Genomic DNA, 21,683 nt, shown 5'->3' on the forward strand with positions numbered 1-21,683 from the left:
GTCAGTTCTCAAACCGGTCAAAAGCATTTAAAATTACCGCTCCTGGCCTCCAGCGCGCTTGCCAGACCGTCCCGGATACCTGCTATTGCATCATCCACGTCGCCAATGAAAAGCAGGGAAGAGGAGATAACCCCAGCACAATCCCACTCAAAACGCTTTTCAGTATTAAAAGTCTGGTTAACTCGTCTCTTGGCAGCTTTGCGGACGTGTGAGACCACATCCGAGCCTCGTTCTGTCGCTGCTTTTCCTCCACGCAAAAAGCCTGTTAGTTACCTGGTCATATTAAAAAAAAAAAAAAGTGAATTGGTTTGTATGACTTGTTGCTCAAGGATTAATTCCAGCTGGTATTCCTCTTCCTGCTGCCAGACACAAATCTCTTGGGATACATGCAAAGCTGTCTGTTCTAGACTCAAACTGGCCAAGGACAGGTATCTATCCCAATGGAGACAGCAATAAAGAACATGACTAAAACTCTGCCAATTTTCACATCTCTCTCTGGTTTTAAGCATGTCAGTACCTTTTAAGTATTTTTCTTGAGTTCTTTGGGCTTTTTGCTTTGTTTTCTTCAGAGAGATAGGTTTTCACCCCTTACCTTGTTCTGAAAACTAGAGTACTAACTGAATTTTAGCATCTTCAGTTTTCCTCACAGTTATGTAGAAAAGTATCTTAAGTTTTGGCCAGGGCTAATAACCCAACTAAAACAACGTTAACTATTTTAATCTTAGAATTAGAACATAAATTCACATTTGCTGCTACCGTGGTGTGAGCTGGGGGCGGGGGGGAAGATTTTAAAGTGCCTCAGACAATTAAGCAAGTTACGGCCTCTTTGGAAGATCAAATGCTCGTAGAAAAACTTACTAGAAAGAATTTGTAAGTTTGCTTTAAGGGGCTTTTGACTATTGCTAAGCTATGATTTATAATGTGTAAAAGTAGCGGCACCTGAATAGGAAGAGCCCCAGCACTAGTTCTCACTTCCAGCAGCGCGGTGCCCTCGCCTCTGTTGTGCCGACAGCAGTCTGTAAGGTCACACTGTGAATAAGGGAAGGAAAAAAGAAGTGCCTTATTTAAGTATTTTCATAAACACATATGCTTTGTAAATCACCTCATCTCTTGAGCGTGTTTGAGTCCCAAACACCATTTGACACGTCAGACAGCTCAGAGCGAAGCAGTGATAGTGCTTTAATTCAGATCAAGACCTTCTGCTTACAGCTGAGCTATGAACGATGTAGGAATAATAAAGCAGCAACTGTTCCCTGGTTTCTCCACGACCAGTAGTTCAGGCAGCGATCACAGTATCTAGTTTGAGGCTTCACTTCAGTCAAACCAGTCACTTAAGCCTCTGAGCAGATAGGAATTTGAGGAAGGAAGGAAAACAGAAACTCTTCACAAAACCCAGCCTGTCGGGTGCTCCCAACTGAACACTAACAGATGTATTCTTGTGAGTTATGTACTGGGATTTTACCAAGGCCAGTTTATATAATGACTGGAAATGCTAGTACTAGGCACATACGGATGGAAGGTCAGCTCTTTAGCGCTTGGCTGTTTAATGCCACCCACTTTGATCTGGCTTCAAAATTTTATTTCAGCACAAAGCATCATTACGTCAAGAATACGAGGCATATGCATATTTTAATTGCAATCACTTGTATCAGTTGCATGATGTTTTAGTTATAATATTGCTAGCGATTAATTCTCTAACTGCATAGATTTTACCTACTGTCATGTCAGAACTGGTGCACTCAAGCATTTCCACAAACATGAGAGGAAAGCCTTCTTTCTATTTGAAATGAATGTACAAAGAACCAAAGTTTCTACGGAACACTGCATTGTGTTAGTATGGAAACATGAAGTGTGACAGATTGCCAAGCAGCCATTCCAGTTAGGAACGCTGCAAAGCTGTTGGCCAGGGATATGAAAAGCTTTCTGAGAACTGAGTTTTCAGTCATCTAAGTTATCTAACCAACATAGCCCAAGGACCACTTAATGTTGTTTCTTTAGAGATTCTGAAAACCAAACATCTCTTGACATTTCTAGGGTTTTGTTCATTTGTTGGCTAGTAACATCATTACTTAAATTATGCCTTAAAACAGTGACTTGGGAGGGAGAAGAGAGGAAATACTGAATTTTGATAAATCACCACTCTATTTTATAGTCTCCAGAAGAAAGCAAAAAGGCCATCTGTGCAGGACTTCAACCTTTTATTTTCTTATTACTTACTTTCTGAACTTATCAGTACTATGCTAACAAAGTCCATTTGGATTTTGTGAAATCTTAGTCATTTAATAACTGAGAAGAGAGCACATTCAAATTGCTGGCATGTGATTCACTAGTCAGTAGTTAATAGCAGCAGTACTTCTAGGTCTACCTACATGAGAAAGATGTGACAGAACACTAGTAGAAATGAAACACAAGCTTGAAGAAAAATGTACAGACTCCAGGTCATCATGTTCTAGGTCTGGGTTTTTTTACTACTGAGTAATGATGAGTGGAATACAAAGGGGAGGGTAGAGGTGGAAATAGATAGGTAACTGAAGCAATGATTTAAAGAAAAGCAAAAAAAGGTTCTACTAATGAAATACAATACAGCGACACTAACACTGGGAAACACTGAAGTAACCCACAGACGATTTTCAATGTAAAATCAATAGTTTATTGCCATGCTACAATTTTTTTTTTTTTCCAAATGAAGTTGGCACTGTTAAAGGGGAAAAATGTTGTCATAATACATAATACATTTTTTAAAAATGCACATTTGGTAAGCTTTCTCAATAATGACAGCTTAAAACAAGTGAAATTAATTTTTTTTTAAAGAGATTAATGTGGAATGGCATAAAAATACACTCTGCATAGTATAATATCACTTTTTCATAAAAGAAATACGGAATGCTTGTAAAAACAAATTCATTGAACAGGGCAAATTAATTGAAATTTTATAAACAATTTGGCAATGGTACTCCCACTGTTTAGACTTTTTTTATATAAAAGAAATAAAAATCTAGAAAGCTACCTTTATACAAAGTTGCTATATTTATGCCTTTAAGTAGGAAAAAACATTTTATAATGCAAATTAGGACATACAATAATCTTACAGTATCATACAATGTAATGACAAGAAAGGAACATACAACATAAGATTTTGGCCTTTGTAGAAATGTCTATTTCTGCATTTAATAAATGCATTTGTGGCACACTGGTGACTATTGTATTCTTACTACTACCAGTCAGCTTTCATGCTAGCACAGTATTCAGCTGTACTGTAATGGCAGGTCTGCAGTTGAGTTAAAACACAGACTGTTTTTCAGGAGACGAAAGGCGATGCTGCAATGAAGCAAGATGTGAAAAAGGCAACGTGCCTGCTGGTTGAGACGTCTGTATTGTGGGACACCATACAACACTCTTTCCTTTCATACCAGAGCATTTCTTATACATTCAGTTATTAAGTACCAAAGCCTTACAAGTGAGAACATCTGTGTTCGAGATTTGGCAAAATTTCAGGGAAAATACAAAGTTAGTACCAAATATATAATATATTATATATAAAATGTTGGTGTATGATATACACACATATTCTAATGCAAAAAAACTGCATTAATATGGAGTTAAATTTGCTGACATCCATTCCTAAATAACATAACCATTAAAAACCAGGTGTAATCCTGATCTTTCACACACTTCAGAATCACTTCCTCTTTCATACATAATAGTTAAAGCAATATATATGCAAGTATGACTAAGAAATCAAAATTCACATAATAATCTCAACTCTGACCACAACAAATAGGATTTTTTTTTTCAGTACATGTAATTAAATATATTTATATTTTTACAGTATTTTTAGACCATTCCTGAAGAACTTGACCAACCAGGTCCTCAGGTGTAACAGAGCTGTTACATCAGCAGAACTTGATCTTGTAGGAGCACATCCAGGGGCCCTTGAAGTCAACACGAATCATTCGTTTGGCTTCAAAGGACGCTGCATGAGGCCCGCACAAGCTCCGGAAGGATCACCCTGCTAACAAGGAAGATTCCCTGATGACATCAAAGCTCCTACCTCGGACTTCCTTTCCTACTGCCAGGGGGAAGGACTGGAGCAGAGGACGCACGGGCTCTCTGGGTTGTTGGCAGGCGGCGTTGGGAATGACCGTGTAGAGCACAGCCCCAGCACCAGGGAGCGGCAAGGTGAGCTTCATGGCACCTTTTGTACTAAGGCTTCTTGTGGAAAGCAGAGGAGCTGCTCCTCCATGCTCATCGCTTGGCAATTCGGTCACCACGGGTCTCAGACGCGAGCTGTGGCTGGGACCCCAAGGCATTAAGTACTTCGCAGACACAGAGGAAGACGGTCCCTGTTCTGAGGGGCTCGAGCCTATTTCTTAATCGTATTTTTTACATAATCTCCTTTGTATATACACATATTTGCTACATAAAATAGAATTACACCAAAGTAATGGATATAGCAGAAAACGTTGTCACAATACATGTATATTACCACACTAAATTACTAAAACTGCAAGAAAATTTCAAAATGCCCTTTGTAATATATAAAAATATAGAAATGTCCAACACTTGTTTCATCAGCTTTAAAGGTAACTTTATCTCTCGTATTCTATTTCTATCTGTACACCTACATATTTCCAAACAAAATACTGCGTTAATCTGGAGTAAACACCATGTTAGGATAATATCCTCATAAGACATCTAACAGACTTAGTCACATACCTTACAGCACAGTACCACAAGGAATAATGTACACATGGTCAGAGTTACAGCTGCTAAGTTGTTTTTTTTTTTTTCTTTTTTCTTGTTCACTTATCTTGTCCAAAAGAGGAAGTAATTCCTAAAGATTGCAAAAGAACCTTAACTCATGGCTTCCTGTCTTTTTCATATATGCTCTGTAAGAAGGACATCAGCAACCCTGACTCCATTTTAACGCAGTTTTTTGTGGTGGAATTTCTTCTGGATTTTTTTATTTTGGAGTGTATATGAATTTAAAATAAAGATATCATAAATGAACTTATGTTTATATTAAGTAAATACTGTCAAATATAAATGCCTGAATTGCTACCTCAAGGAAAAGATGGGAAAGATCTTATCATTAAATTCCAAAAATACCTAATTCTATCTATCAAACTTAAGGACCAAACTTCTTTAGGGGAAATAAGAGAATTTCAGATTTAAGTCTACTATTAGTTCCTACTAAATCAGCTTCATCTTATTTGCAGCCATTAAATAAATTAGTACAGTGCAGAAATGGAATTTCACCATTGATCCCACCTTACACAAAGAGGAGAATACTGCTTAGAAATACAGGTCCAAATCAGATACATCATTATATGCTCAAAGTAGTAATTGACACTAATCAGAACTTGCATTTTTACTTCACTGACAGTGAATAAAGACAATCTGCTCTCTCCTGACTCTGTCTCATTGAGAAGTGTTTAAATATAAAACAAAAACAAGGACAGCTAGATTTTGAGCCAATACACTCTGTTATAAAAACCTGCGAAATCAACTGCTGGCCTGTCACCTCCAAAAGAGCAGCCCTGTTTTGACATTGGTTTGGGCTTTGTACAGCTTACACCTTTCTGTGTATACACCTTTTTATACCCAAGCACCTAGTCAACGGTGTAAAGGCACACACAAATATCCAAACATCTGGGGATGGGGGGGAATTAAGCAGTTTATGATATGAAATGTTTATTTGAACACTTAAGATTTCTATAAGAGTTCTGTAGACTTTAATAGGAGCTAGAATAGTGCTTCTATGCACACCATTACATTCAACCCCTGTCATATGCAAAATGTACTTACCAGGGGAAACAAAAAATGTTCTAATGAGAGTTAAGGTTTTCAGAACGGTCTTTTTAATATTGTTTTATGGAGTCACCAAGAAACACTACAAAATTAAAAAAATTGGTCCTCCTCTTGACATCAATCTGAGAAAAAAAATTCCTGATATAACCAATGGATTAAATTCTCACTAACTGTACTTCTAGTACAATCTTTATTATGTACTTTTGGTCACTGTTTCATCTTTTTTATCAACTCAGTTTCCTTGTTTAAAAGATACACTAATGTTTGTTTTTTCCAAATCATTGCATTAAAGGAATACCTACAGTTAAAGGCTCTCCCATGTCAAATGTGCTTGAAGGGTAGCAGCCAACTGCATGCTATGGACAAAAAGCAGAACTGATGGAGATGCTGCCATTTTTGCAGGACCTAGTTTATGTAAACTTTACATGTCTCAGTTACTAAAGAAAATGGTTATGTATTTGTAGTTTCTCAGTCTATACACCTGTGGGCCCAAAATAAATACGACCTAAATACTGTGGAGGGCTTTCAGCTGAAAACTGAATCCTAGATTACAGACACTAAACCTAACATCACAGCCTTTAAAAGAGACTGAATTGAAAAAATATTTACCAAGTCTCAAAGGGTAAAGTGCATTGCTACTACATCTACTTCAAGGGGCAGAAAATAAGGAATGCTGAAGATGAGTAGCGCAGGTAACAGGGACTACCTGGTATGTTTGCAGCATACACAAAACAAGAAAGCATTATCCCACCTGTAAAATCTAAGAGGGTAAAAAGTAGTCCTGGAAAATATGTCAGACTTAATATAATTAAGGCTACAGAAAGTTGAAATTTCAATGTTCTCAATTCTGGGGACCAGAGCTAAGAAAACACCCACTGTGGAGTACTGTGAAACCTGCAACAACATAAAAAAAATTACTCAGACCATCCCTTGTATCTGAGACTATTCACGATAAACGCGTACAACAGTGCACCAGAACTAAGGAGGGATATGGTTGGTTGCTGTAATTTCAGCAGGTCACTTAGGATCTATCTGAAGCCTCTGTTTCCCTATTTGTCAATTAAGAATATTACTTCCCTGCCTCACAGGTGTGTTTTAAGGGTCCAGTTAATTAGTATTTCTGAAACACCCATACTATACAGATGAGGACCAAATATTTCTAGGCAGCTAGCTAGATCAAACACGTTTGCCTCAAAACACATGCTGAAGCATTAGTTCAGCTCACAAATTTAAGTAAGCTATAAGCTAAGAACAAGAATCACACCAGAATCATGAACCCAGTAAGTATTTTGCAATACCTGGCAATTTCTCTTCAGTGCAGACTAAGACTGGTCCATAGCGTAAGGTGAGGCAATGGCAAAGGTGTGAAGGAGCACGAACACTGCAGACCTGTAAAATGTCTAGCTCTAGGTAGTCATTCCCTTCTTGAGTACCAAGGTGTCCCCACAAGTCAATGGGTCTATCACAAGAGTATGCATAGGTTGACTATGAAATCATTAATGAGGGGTTTTTTAATCTCATTTAAATTCCTCATAATGGTCTCAATGACTCCCATCTTTTACTTCTGCAAATTATGTTCTTTGTGCATCTAGTATTTTAGTACCATGCAGTCTGTAAAGAATAATGAAAGTCAGAGTGAAAAGGTTGCCTGATATCCCCTAGTGGTGTGGCAAGATGCATGCATTTCAGGTGCTACCACTGCTGCCACTACTAAACTGAGAGAAGACCAAAGAAAAAGTTAACAAAGGAACAGGAACACACTCCAATTTAAGAGACTGAAAGTATTTGTAGTTTGTTTTTTATAAAACTTCAATTCAAATATTGCATGAAGACCTTTAATTCTTTTCAGATCTCCAAATGGCTTTTCTTGCATGTTTTTCCTCACTCACAGTTCAAGGGTTATTTTGCATCACACCAGTTCACACAAGTGTCAGTTCCTTTGCAATCACAGGCTCAAAAGTAATCTCTTCTGCTGCTAGTACCAAGGTGCACCTGCAATACTGCCAGAATTCTAAAATTATTCAGAGTATTAAAAAAAAAAAACCCAAACCCAAAACTTCTGCTAAGGGTGCGTCTGGCATATCCAACAAACAACATTCTACCTGGATGTACCTGTAACACTGAGCAGCCAGCATTATAACCAAGTTCACCAATTGCAAAAGGAAAAGAAGTATGCTTGTAGATAATGCTACCTTCAGATAATTTACTATGAATCTTTCTAAATTATATGATCAACTATGGATGCACACTGCTAGAATGTACAGTTTTCTAGAAAGAACTATCAAGTCCAGTACCCTGCCTCCCGTGTAACCTGTGTCTGACGCTTTAGAGGAAGACAATAACTGCATAATAAACCCTTCCAGTTGTGCAATAATGCACGCTGCTGGAGAGCTGGGATATTTCTGTCAGGCATAAAAAAGTAGAACACTGGACAAAGACAACCGTTTGACCTTCAAGAGTCTTTCTTTGTCAAATGCAGAGAGTAAGACAAACACATAAGTGACCCTGAACAATAATTAAAGCTATGTACAAAATTTTGACTTTTAAAACAAGACGTTATGGAACAGATAAAAAAGAAACACACAAATACAAAGAAAGGAAGGCACACCGAACTACGAAATGACAAGAGAGCCTTAATTCATACAGCCAACCTGTGAATTCCTTTACAAAAAAAAAATACAAAAAAACCCCAAACTCTAATGAGATTAAAATTCTGTCAGATTTCACAGGGAACTTGATACACCACTCAGAATTCTCTTCTAGCAGAAGGAGCTTAAGGCTGGGTTTAGATGTGTTCATAGCTCTGATCAATGAACTTTGATGTGACCTCTCAAATATCACACAAGTTAAGAAAAAACTATTGGGAATTAGAGGCCTTCTTGCCCATGTGGTCTTAAAAAAAAAAAAAAAAAAAACCAAAACACAACAAACAAAACAACAGACAAAAAAGGTGTTGTGTTTATATCCCTTGAGATGAACCAATCTATCTCGTGTATATCAAACCGAGTGAATTAATGCATTACATACATTTCATTCCAGGGGACCCACTTCAATGAGGAATGAACGTAAGATGGGTATCTTGAAAGACTAGGTTTACCTGCTAATAATGCACATATCAAGAGGCTTTAAAAAGTGTTATAAATGCCATTAACAAGTATAGGCACCAGACCAGAATATTTATAAATTCAAAACTGGCACGTCACTCAGACTCTAATCAATTTAAAGAGGCACTGTGAAAGGTGGTGATGCTGCTATGCAGTAATTACTACTACTGTAGAATGAAAGAGTGTTACCTAAATGAATACTTGCTCTACATTAATTCCCTTTAGTTAGACAAGTACATGAAGTATGCAGAAAAAGTTCTATTAGTCTATAAAAGGCGTTAGTGTTAAGAAATGCAAAGTATTTGCATCTTCAATTTTATAAACTTCACAAAAGGTGCAAATGATTTAATGCTTCCCAGGCTCACATAGGCAGGTCAGTACTGTTATGTCTAGTTTTCCTAGAAGTACCATCATCTCGGGGCAGTGCTTTTTGCAAGCTTGACATAGCAGCAGTTCTTTCAATGTCTATCACAGCATACAGCTCTGTGCGCCTGGTTGGAGTTTGTGGAAGTGGAGTGGTGGGGGTTTTTGGAGTCTGAGGGTTGTCGGAGTCACTACCACCTTCCAAGTCAACCTGTATATAGTTGAGCTGCCTGTGTTCTAAACTTGGACGCCTAATGTCAAAGTTAAAGACTGTTGGGGTACAGTCCCGACGTCGTGTAAATTCTACTTTATGAGCACTTGCTGGTACTGTTACATTCTCTGTATTGACATAATTATGCATTGGATCTAGGTTATTGTGGTAGCCATTCAGAGATGGGGTCTTTGGTCCTAAACTGTCATCTTCATCTCTACTCAGCTTGCGGGCTTCCCAAACAGGAGGCAAGGATGGCAAGTTCTCATAGTTCAATAGCGCAGTTCTCCTTTGAGCAGAGTTGTTAATGTTCTGGGTGTCTGAGGTACTGGTTGATGTCAAACGACCTCTCCTGACCCCTGAGGCACTAGGGATTGATAACCTATTTATATTTTCATACACCAATTTATTACCAGATGGTGTTTCTCTACGTTCATCACTGTCGTACCCAGTGTCCCATTCAGTGTTGTTTGTGCTGCTGCCGCTAACTTGGTCTCTCCCAAGTTGCTCTAGTTTCTCTCTTTCCATTAACTGCCTTTGAACAGGTGTTGGTCCTAAAACAAACTTGACTCCTTCAGGCTCCAGGAGAACCTGAGCATCTCTGTCATCAGTACACATCTGATCTTCTTTCACTTTAGTTGTTTCAGTGTTTGAAAGCTTTGATTCCAGTGGCGCATGCACACTTGATCGATTTTTTCTTTCCTCTTGTACCCCAGTAGTGTTGACATAAGTATGCACCTAAAAGAGGAAGAAAAAAAAGGAAATTCAAATGCCATTTGTGCTTTTCCCCCTCCCCCCAACTTTCTTTCCTTCTTAGCTCCCCACTTTTCAAATCAAAATACCTGAAAACCAAATCTCTTGAAAGCAGCTATTTAAAAGCGAAGATCATCTCTCTCACATTTTGCTGAACTGTGCTCAGTTTTGGTTTTTTTCCCTGAAATTTTGTTGTTGGTTTTGTTAATGTTACTCTAACAAAAGAACAGAATTTACATCCTACATTAATAATTATTTTGATTTGATGTTTATCTCGGTAGTGCTCTAGTTACAGCTTTTCAGGTTCTATTCCAGCTCTGCTGCGGTCAGGGCAACCTTGGGCTGCTCCAACTTAGCTCATTAGTTCACTTAGACAAATCAGTGAAGCAGAGCTCTACTTTGTTGTCCCTTAACACGACAGTGACCAACGGTTCAACAGTTGCTTTGGCTAAATTTATCTTTGTAATTTCCACACTGCAAAGGAAACTTACTGCCCATTTAATAAAAAAAAAAAAAAAAAAAAAAAAAAAAAAGACCTAAAAAACCCCTAGGATCTCGCCTTGTGTACTACTCAAGCAATGAGAAGAGAGGTTGGCTCTCTGCTGGAACAGTCCATTCTTTCATCAAGAGCCAACGGCCTCCTAATACCAGAAAGTGAAGTAGGAAAATACACAATTCCATATGAACTGTGGCACTCAGAATTGAAAAGGAGCAGGAGTTGGCACCAGATGCCACTAAGAAAGGCAGAAATACACCACTAGGTTATCCCTCCAAGTTCCCACAGTGGATCGACACAAGGCTGCATGGGAAAGACTGGAATAATGGATTCCTTCTCTAAATTTTAATTCTGTGTCTGGATATCCAAACAGCACAAGTAGTATTTTACAGCAGCAGTCATCTACCCTTCCCAACTTCTCTGTCAAGCTCTACAAGCTGAAGTGTTATTTACAGCTCACTTGACTCCTACACTGATCCTTTAAACTCATTTACTCTTCAATAACTCCAACAATAACACTTGGACTCTTCCGGGGGGGCTCCAAACAAATCCTTTCCCACAAGCCGGTTCACTGCACCTTGCTCTGGTTACCTTCTCTGGTTTCCAACACTGTTTCTTGTCACACACAAGAATCTTCATAGACCACATTACATTTTATTAAACTTGACTAACATTTTCATCAGCGACCTGAATGATGAGATAGAACACACCCTCTGAAAGTCTTCAATCTATCCCAGATTGGTAGGGTTTCCACAGAGAGGGATCTCAGCAGCCTGGAGAATTGACCTCATAGAAACCCCAGGAAGTTCAGCAACAGCAAATGCAAAGTCCAGTGCCTGGTATGGAACAACACGTACAGTACAGGCACCAACTGACTTAAAAACAACCTTGCAAAAAAGCACCAGGGGTCCAGGTGGATGGCAAGCTGAATGTGAGTCAGCAGTGTGCCCTTGCAGCAACAAAAACCAAATGTGCATTGGTTTGTGTTAGCAAAAGCACAGCCAGTAGGTTAAGGAAAGTGATTAATACCATCAATTCAGTACTTGTACTGGGGAGCCCAGATTCAGTCTCACAAGACAGACATCACCATACTGGAGCAAGTCCAGTGGAGGGCCATGATTAGAGAGTCTGGAGCATGTAACATACAAGGAAAAGCTGGGAGAGCCATCCTTGTTCAGTCTTAAGACAAGGCCAGGAAACCAGGAAACCACCTAACAGCTGTTTTCAACTACCTCGCAGATAAAGAAAAGACAGAGCCAGACTCTTTGGAGATGTTTAGCAAAAGGCTAAGGGGCAATGGACACTAGCTGTAACAGAAAAAAAAAAATCTGATTACTTATTAGGGAGAAATGCTTTCACAATAAAGGTGGTGAAGCCCTGGAACACATGGCACAGAGACACTGTGGAATCCCCTTGTTTGGGGTTATTCAAAGCATGACAGGACAAGGCTCTGTGCAGCCGCCCCTAACTTTAAAATTTGACCTAGGGGACTCTAGAGGTCCCTTCTAGTCTGAATTATTCCGTGATTTCTATTTGCCAAATAGAAGACTTACATGTAAAGAAGCATTTTGACCAGGATCTCTCATTTTAGAGTACAACTTATGTATTTAAAAATAATTACTGAAATTTTTGAAAAGTGTATATGCAAATACATACTTTCTATTTCTCTATTTGTATATAAATATGAAGAGCAACTTAAAATAGTTACTTTTTCTCAGCAAGCTATCCTACAAAGTATCATTTTAAAGAGGCAAAGCAAATACTCTTCTGATGTAGTTAACATACAGTAGAAATACATTACACCTGATACTGAAAAACACAAAGGAAAGCCTACAGAACAAGGATTAAAAAAATCTGAATTGATGTAGAACCTAAGTTACAGGAGAGGAAAAAAATACCCACTTGCTCCTCTGCTACAAGTAAAGGATGTGTTGATTCTTCACCGACAGAGGGGAGGCGTGCGCTTCCGACAGAAGGATGTCTGCTGGAAGGATGTGATGAAGCATCTCCAAAAGATGGATATCTGGGATAGCCGTTAGGTAAACTTTGTGCATTGAACCCAGGAGCTGATTCAATTAGAAAACAAGCAAAACCATATTAAAATGGAACATTTTACTGTATATGAGTAAGATGCTTTATATCTTCATTTTCAATTTTCAAAAGATAAATTTAAATATGTAAAACAATATTAAATATTCACAAGACTCAATTTTGCTGGGGGGAAGGAAAGGGAAAGCAAATTGCAGAGTATAGCATCCCAGTATTTACTGGGAAACATGTCTGAAGCAACCACTGAAATCTAGGTGTATTACACACTGCAGTCCTCACAGTAAACTCCCTATCCAACTTCTCTTTCTACCATTAACAACATGCCGCCCTACCAAACAGGGACTTATTCACTTAAGCTTCCCTTTCTCCGAAATCATCAATAACCTGGAATTCCTAGTTGCAAATACCAAGCCATCTGCCTGAGATTACCTAAAATCCTCTGGTATTTTTAAAAGGACTTCACTTTACCCATCCATCTACTCAACAGCAAAAGAAAGATTCCAAACCCACTGTAGATGGGATATTACCATTACTTTTTTCCCTAACAAAGAGGTTGGAACATTGCTCAACATTAACATTTCTCAGAAATGCTACAAGTAAAATATGGTGATTTACTACAAAGCAATTCAAGAGGTGTGTTCCTAAGTGTTCGTAAGAACACTGCAGTGTTCCTATGCAACAACTAAGTTCCCAAAACTTATGTCTTACAGCTGAAGAACTTGACTATGGCAGTTTTGCTCCCAAGACTTAGGATTCTCAGAAGAGAATCCTCAGCAAGTACCTCAAGAGAATGCATTACTGGTAATCAGCCTCTTAGCTTTAAATTAGTTTTCTTTTTAATTAAAGTTCTAATGCAAATTAAATGCTATTTTCAGCTAAGTACCATATTACATTCAGGTACGTCATCTGACAGTATAACCATACTTACTGGTAGGTGTTCGAGGGGTTCTTGGAGCTTCCAACTCAGTTTGATGATTATTCCTTTCTACTACTGGTTCTTCTACCACATTTATGCTATTATTCTGCATTATCTCTTGCAACATATTAAATAGCTCTTCTGCACGGGCACATTTAAAGGCAAAGATTCCTATAAATACACAAGAAAAAAATCAAAATCCTTTAACGTAAGAAACATTCCTTACAATGTACATAACTTTCAAAAAATAGAACTGGAATCGATGTAATGAATACCTGTTAAAGAAGCAAAAATGTTAAGAAATTTTTATTGTGCCAAAACACACAAAATTACTGTGAGAACCTTCAAAGTGTTTATCTAATAGAAGAATAAGATTCCCATGCACCAAAAGTTAACTTAGAACAGAAAACTGATTCAGTTAAGAGCAAAACTAAGTTTTGAGTGCTAAATGAGGGGTAAAAAAACCCAAAACAAACCACAAAACAGGGCAAGATTTTTTTCTTTTTTTTTAAGCTGATAAAAAGGATACCTGTTAAACAAATAAATAAATAAATAAATCACTAAATGAAACTACTGTGGTGCTACTAGGTCATATTTTTTTAAACCAGATTTCTATTAAATTACCATAAAAATAGGATACCTGCAGAACAGGAAAGAAGGATTTAAACACTAGGTAAAAGTTTAGTTTCTTTAAGAAGATTAAAATGAAAATCTAGTAAGACAAACTGTGTGAAACGGACAGTAACAAACCAATTGCTTTAGGCTAAAGGATAGACACAGAACACAAAGTTAGCAGCAATACCATGAATTTTGCGTGTGTATTGTGCCACTTTGCCTTTGAACAGCAGGGAGCGCCCCAACTTACCCTCACCAGCAAAGTCGCAGCTTTGGATTATTCTTCCATTGAAAGCATGAAGTTAAAGTTGACATGCTTGTTAAACGTGGGTGCAGGTGCTCATTTTTTAAAGTGAGTATTACAATCTTAAAACAATCTTTACTAAAAACTACCTGCCTATATAGCTAGTTCTGTAAGTGCAATTATGTTATATGCTGGCAATTACTATAATCATATGTTTATTTAAGGACGCAGAACTGTGACAGATCAGAACTACCTGAAATGCTCTGCATGGCAGAAGTTCACAAAAACCCAGCTGGGAATACAGTAAATGGGCTAAGAGGAATGACGCTCAACAATTAATATTCAGCTGGTGCAGTGAATAAGCTTCATGCTTGCAACACAGCAGCTGTAGAGCTGCTTCTACTACATTTCCTCGACCCATCATCCATCTGAAGTACAACAGCCCATGTTTAATTTTTCATGTATTTCTGAAAATTCACACTGGATACTTACATCTTAATGGACAAAAAATAAAATAAAATAAAAAGATCTAGGTTCACAAGCTTTAAAAATTTCCCAGTATGTTTCTGAGAAATTCAGCTGCCTTTGCCCCTTTGCTTAAAAAAAGTGATTCCAAATTGCTGATTACTTAAAAGATGAGGTGAACTAAATTGGCACTGAAACCACAAGCAAAAACAACTTGATGAAACCTTGATTTTTATTAAATACATTCACATTAAATACAGTCTAATCTGTCACTTTCACAATATGGTGACATACCAGCTCCTTCAAGTTTTCTATTGTGAATTATCTATTAGCTTTGTTCTCAAAATGTGTCTTCAGGGTTTTTAATACCTAGCACAAACTCAATGTTTTGCCATCATTGCATTCTGCCAAATTATCAGTAGATATAATTTGAGATTAAATAGAAAACACAAACAAGAATATTGACTAATGTAATCAGTAAAAGTTGCTGGGCAGTATTCAGGGTATTCTCAAATGAGAAACTGCTCGGTCATCTCACCAAATGAAGATGAAGTTTTGCAACTGTGCCCACAAAACCCAGCGTAGGTCTCAGGAACAATGCTCCATTGCAAAATGGCAGCAGAGAGAACATATTCTGCCAGATTTCTTTTTTCTCAATATTTGCAGTATTTTAATATTACGTAAGGAAGGCAAGAAACAAAAGAGGGAGGAAAGGGTTGCTGCTCACACAGCCTGCTTAATCTTCTCTATTTAAAAAAAAAAAAAAAAAGAAATTAGGAGTGAAGCAGAGAAGTCAATTAGACTCGGTAGAAAATTTTGCAGACTTGCTAATAGGCCATGGAAAAGAACCTTCAAAATAGCATTTTCAATCTATTTTACATGTTTAGAAGAAGCAGTAAATCAAACCTGCAAAATAATTAAAGTTATTTTCTTCAAAACAAAGTTTATTACTTTCTTCTTAGAAGTCTGAAAATTTAGTTTAGTATGGAGAATACTGTAACATTTGAAAATATCTCTATTTCTCATTAGGAGATGAACTGAGAATGACTTCTAAACTTTTATCAAAAAAAACCCCAAAACTGTCTGCCCTTACCTCTGCTTGGACAATGAAGATTGACTAGCTTTGTTTATGATCAAGTTCTTTCATATTCCTGATTTTTTTTTACAATGAAATTTAAAAAAAAAAAGAACCAAAAAGTGCAATTGCTAAAATTCATTATTGATAAAAACATTAGTGAATGTTAAAAATCTATAAGAAAAATAAAAATGCAACTCAATTTCACAACATATAAATACATAAGAATTCCACCTACACACAGCTACATCACAGCAGAAAGATTCAAAACGAGGCTGAGACCTCAACCAAAACAGCTATTCCCTCAGGGACTGCTCCAGGTGAAGAGAGAAAAGCCTAAGTCTTCTCACTGGCAGCCAACCTTGACCAAGGCAGGCATGATCTGGGAACTGGAAAGGTAACCATCTTTTTCCAATTAAAGCCACACAGAAAATAACTGCGCATAGCTGGAGTTTACACGCTTCATACAAAAATGTGTCAAAATTTGAGAATGATGTCACTGATATAAATGGAAGTATTATTTGTTTTAGGAAGAGGATGAAACACAAGTGTGTTACTGAAGACAATAATAGGGCAGGAATATCCAGTTCATACCAGTGCTCCAGTCTTTTAAAAATCTAAAAATAGAGAATTCTTTGAATTCTGAGGAGATTCCTCCACAGTTCCAGGTTTCACTGTCCCTCCCTGAAAGTCAAGTCAACCTCTGAGGTAGGAGAATTTCCTTGTCAAAACCACCTCCTAAGTTGACCAGAAGTATCCACACATACAAGCATGAAGTGTTCCAGACCTACAATGCCAAAACCGATGTGCAACTCAAATCCTCATTTTACCATAAGACCATTCCTCACAAGGTAACTTACTTTTTTTCCAGAAACCACATTCACATATAAAACTATAGCCTTTATAACCCTTGCCAAAGGACAAGCAAACATACTTTTTTTAAACAAAATTGTCTTCTAACATGAAATAAATTTCAAAAAAGCTTTATATACAAACAAAATTCCACATACCTTGTCCAGTTTGACACCTTCGGCCACTTTCAAAAGAGAAAAGATTTGAGTCATAGCCATAGCGACGGAGACAGAGGTAGTGCCATTTTACAGAGTCCCTTTTACGGGTGTACAAAATTAGTTCTGTATCTGTAAGTTCCATTATGCCAGAACCCAGTTCATTACCATCATCATCCACATTAATAACCTATAAAAAGTAAGTTAAATAGCATTAGGTTAAGTACTTTTTTGAGCACCAATAGCACTACTAATAATCTTAATGTTTCACTGATGCGCTCCATCTGCTCTGTCAGGAGTTACAATCCTTAAGTTTAAAAAAACAACAACCCCACCAAACCAGTTCCTTTGCTCCCCCAACCCAGAATTAAAATAATACATATTTAAAAGCAATATGAATGAGACTGCATAACATTATTGTAAAATCTGAGGAGAAATTTAAAATAGAAGAGATTCATAAGTTTAATTTTACTTTTAAACTGGCTTTATGTACATATTCTGTATTTCCACACAGATAAGGCATACCTCAACTAATGGAATCTTTCAGAGCCCTGTTTCTAAAAAAAAAAAAAAAAAAAAAAAAAATATTTGCTTTGTCATATAATTCCACTTACAGTTGGGAAAAGGAATGAAAAAGGATAAGGGGCTCCAAGATAAAGCTTCCTTCACATACCTGTATAGCCTTGCACTGTGCTGAACCACCAGACTGTTTTAGGGGGGGGGTTTCTGCCTTTTTGAAGTTAACAAATAATTCAAATACCCTACGGTCTTGCGTGAAAACACGCGTATAAAGCTTAAACTCTTTTCTTTCTGCTTTTAAACCAGCTGGAGGTCACCTGCATCCTTTATGGAATTCAGACAATGTATATTTTCCTCCACATGTATTTCACCTCACAATACTGCTTTTAGTGGGATTCTTTCTTACTCAATAAAAAGGCTACCAAAAAATCTTCCCTACGGTATCAAATTAATGTCACCCCTTAAAGAGACATTTTCAACTTGAAATCTAGTCAATTGAAAAGAATTAGGAATAGTTTCATCTGCCACTAAGGCTTATGCCAACTTTCTTCATTTTGCAAATTACAGTCTTTCATCTTCTCCCCCCTGCTGCTAAATCAGTGACCCACACAAACAATAGAGAAATTCTACAATGAGAAAAATAGGAACTAGTGACACAAAGTGATGTCAAATGCATAAAAAGCAAGAAAACAGAAAAATATTTTATCCTTCAGCTTTTTGTACTGATAATATTAAACATTTCCAGAAATTCCCATGGCTTTAAAGCTCATTTCAGTGTTGCCTTAAGGCAACGCATGAATAATTTTTCACTATGGAAGCATTACATTCCTTTGCCAACTCACAGAGACAGTTTGGAGCACAGAAGCAAATCTAACTTGTGTGACTATGCAAAGGTATGTTTACTTAAAGTCACTGACTTCAGCAGGTTCATGTTAGGCATGCTAAGCAAATGAACAAGTGTTCACAAGCTTATAAATTCCAGGGATATAAGGGACAGAAGCACTTTTATAAATAAAATTTCTTCAAGTAAAGGACAAAAGTTCTCAAAAGCCTATAATCAGTAGTAACCTTCAAGTAAAATTTTCCATTGCTGACCCCGCATCCAGGTTCATAATCACACTTCTCCAATAGCTCTTCCCTTTTGCTTATGACTCCCCTCCTAACTTCCATAACCTCCCGGAGGCAACACTACTTACTTGGACCCTACCAACTGAAATGGAGATGGACCAAAACCACAGGGCTGCTTCTGCTTCCTGAAGATCAAAACTGTCATAAAAAAGCTTACCTGGTCTAAAGAATTCCTGTTACTGCTGGTAAGAGAGGATTTCTCAAAGGGGCAAGAGAAACCTGTAGCCACAGACACCTACAATTCTCAATGTTTTAACTGTTCAGTAATTCTCACCCTATTTTCATTTAAATTTTTTTCCATCACAGACCTACCGTGCAAGAAAGCAACAAAATAATTCACAGCATACCACTTCAGTTGCTTACCTTAAACTTGTTTCGATGGTTATCTGGGACAGTTTCTTTATCTGGACAGCTACAACAGCTACCCATGACTTCTTTAGAAGACCATGTGATCTCTAAAGGGGGAAAAAGAAAAAAAAAAAAAAAAAAGAAGAACACCACAAAGTGATCATTTAGTTGAAGTAAAAATAGAGTATCATCGATAAAACAACTCAACACAAACTGGTCTCGGAAATTACAATTCATGATGAATCCTGCAGTCATGAGTAATTAAAAAATCAACATAAATATTACAAATTTTTTAAAATAGTTAAGTTAGATTTGGCATTACGGAGTGGTAACACCGAGCTGTTAAAGTCCTACCAATAATTCCACTGGAGGTTGCTACCAGACAGACCCATCCCATTTGTCACCTCAATTCCCATGGCAGCAGCTTGGGGGAAAACAAAACCCAACAACTTACTGGGTGCGATTCTCATCTCCTAAACCAGGGCCTTTACACGAGGAAACTCCCTGGATTCCAGCTCCGTCTATAAGGAGCGCTCCCCGGCGTCGACCGCTGAGCGCAGCCCTAGTGACGCCCACGCAAGCCCCCCAGGCACAGGCGACACGAAGAGCCCACACGACCATCCTGAAAGGCTGCCCTGGCTTGGGCAGCTCCAGGGCTGGCGTGCAACGGAGGGTGGAGGTCTTCCAGGGCTGCAGGCAGCCCTGCAGTGAGGCTCTGTGCTTCCACTTTTAAATACTTCCCATGTAGCAACGTACATAAAACTATGTAATCGAAGTCAAGGGAAGGAAGAAAAGCCCACATTCAACACAAATATTTTAAAACTTGGGGTTTTATTTCTGTTAAGTTCCGTTTGGATTAACTTGTGTTACACAGTCTGCTTCATTTGCTATAAAACAGTAAAATATTCAACTAACACAGAACAGCATGGCTAAATTAAAGAAACCAAAAATAAATATTTGATATTTTTTCTATTTTCATTTAAGGATTTTTGTAGGTATGGTAAAACTTTCATAAAACAGTAGGATAAAACGTTCATAGAACCAAGTCTCAAAACTTGCTTCTCCTCCCTTACCACCTTGCAGAGTGTGGTATGTCTTGTATTTCTTAAATATGAGAAAGTCAGACAAAAGAAAACTTAATCCATTTACATCATCTTTAAATTGGATAAGAACTAATATTTCCACTACAAAATGAAAAGTGGGGCAAAATCCTGGAAGAGGGCTAGTAAGTCAACAAGAGATATGACACTAGGAACCAAGAAGAAGGAAGACAGAACTGGTTGATAACTTTTCCTGACTAAAGGGGAAAAAAAATCTGATGTCACCTTAAGAAAACCGGAACTTGCTTTCCAGACAGGCATTTGTATTAGCATGCAGTAGTAGAATCTAAGTAGCACTGTAGTCTGCTGAGAAATAAGGTGCAAGGAATACATTGAAGAGAAGCTAACTCTTCCCATCTTTTTGACCAGAAAAGCCACTCAAAAGAGATGCTGCTACCCTAGAGACTGTATAAATCTGCATAAATCTGCCACCAAACCCCTGCAGAGGTGAAATGGAGAACCTAGCAGAGAGGGTAACAACATGGCTTGGATTAATCCAGTAAGAAAGAGGCAGAGCGCCAGACACATAGTCAAAATCACAGATTCTCTAATGTCATTTCTGGCCATAACATGAAAACATGCACTAATTTGACAGAGCTTTTTTCCCAACTCAACGTGAAACCGGAGGGTTGGTTGCTTCTACTGTCGCAGAGAGAAGCTATGCTACACACAACTGTTTTTTTGCATAGTGAAGTCCTGAATTTTATTAATCAGTCCAATCACTCTCTCAATTACAGACTACTTTTAATAGTCTTCACACATATATCCCATTGTTATTTTAACTATTCCATTTTTTTGCTTATGAATTCTGCCTGTTTTGTTTAGAAAGGGAGATACAGGTGATAACACCCATTACTAATTTCCTACCCTGGCACCCCACAATGCCTCACTGTAGTAACGTTCAGACGTTGGTCTTGTTAGCGTACTGATGCTACCCTACTTATTCTGAGAATAAAAGGAGCAACAGGTGACAATAGCTGCAATGCAGATTAACAATTAATATATAAATTTTCAGCAAGGGTTTTCAAGCTCTGGTCCACACAGCAGTCAGTTGCAGTCTTGTAGCAGCCTTCAGGCACAGATGCTTGCTCTTTATTAATAAAGCCCAGTATTTGACCTCCCCAAACATTTTGACTAAGTGGAAACAGAACTAGATAGCAGCATGCTGTTACAGTATCATGACTTTCTTTGCATTCAGCATTAAATAACTGATCAAATCTGTTGGCAGCAGATGCCTGCAAACTTAAAAAACAATTAAAAAAATTCTTAACTGCAAAGTAGTTTGGAAAAAATCACTAGAGTTGCAAGTAGCAAGCTGTAGTATATGAAGCTGCATGAAGTATAGCCACTGTATCTCAAGAATGACAAAGAAATGGTATGTAATGAATAATCATACAAGCTTGTTATTTTGTCTCCAATATATTCTAATATTAATACTTCAGAAAACCAAGAACTGCAATGTTGCTTCAAAGGAGAGGT

General features: G+C 37.7%; 1 protein-coding gene across 10 annotated transcripts in view; it reads right to left on the reverse strand.

Moving 5' to 3' along the window:
• Positions 1-2,627: 2,627 nt before the first annotated feature.
• The window catches only part of FRS2 (fibroblast growth factor receptor substrate 2), a 59,142-nt gene continuing 40,086 nt past the window's right edge, over positions 2,628-21,683 (reverse strand). For 9 of the 10 annotated variants that reach the window (XM_030003043.2, XM_041120519.1, XM_041120521.1 and 6 more), the window contains 5 exons: positions 19,120-19,211; positions 17,113-17,299; positions 13,716-13,874; positions 12,641-12,804; positions 2,628-10,227 (listed from right to left, as the gene is read on the reverse strand). In XM_030003043.2, coding sequence (XP_029858903.1) covers positions 9,277-10,227; positions 12,641-12,804; positions 13,716-13,874; positions 17,113-17,299; positions 19,120-19,185 — 1,527 coding nt within the window. In that variant the 5' untranslated portion in view covers positions 19,186-19,211 and the 3' untranslated portion in view covers positions 2,628-9,276. Of the gene's footprint in view, positions 10,228-12,640; positions 12,805-13,715; positions 13,875-14,568; positions 14,601-17,112; positions 17,300-19,119; positions 19,212-21,683 lie in introns of those variants that run through there. The other variant, XM_030003047.1, reaches the window with a different exon arrangement.

Source organism: Aquila chrysaetos, chromosome 26, assembly GCF_900496995.4.
Source record: "Aquila chrysaetos chrysaetos chromosome 26, bAquChr1.4, whole genome shotgun sequence".
In the NCBI taxonomy this organism is placed as follows: domain Eukaryota; kingdom Metazoa; phylum Chordata; class Aves; order Accipitriformes; family Accipitridae; genus Aquila; species Aquila chrysaetos.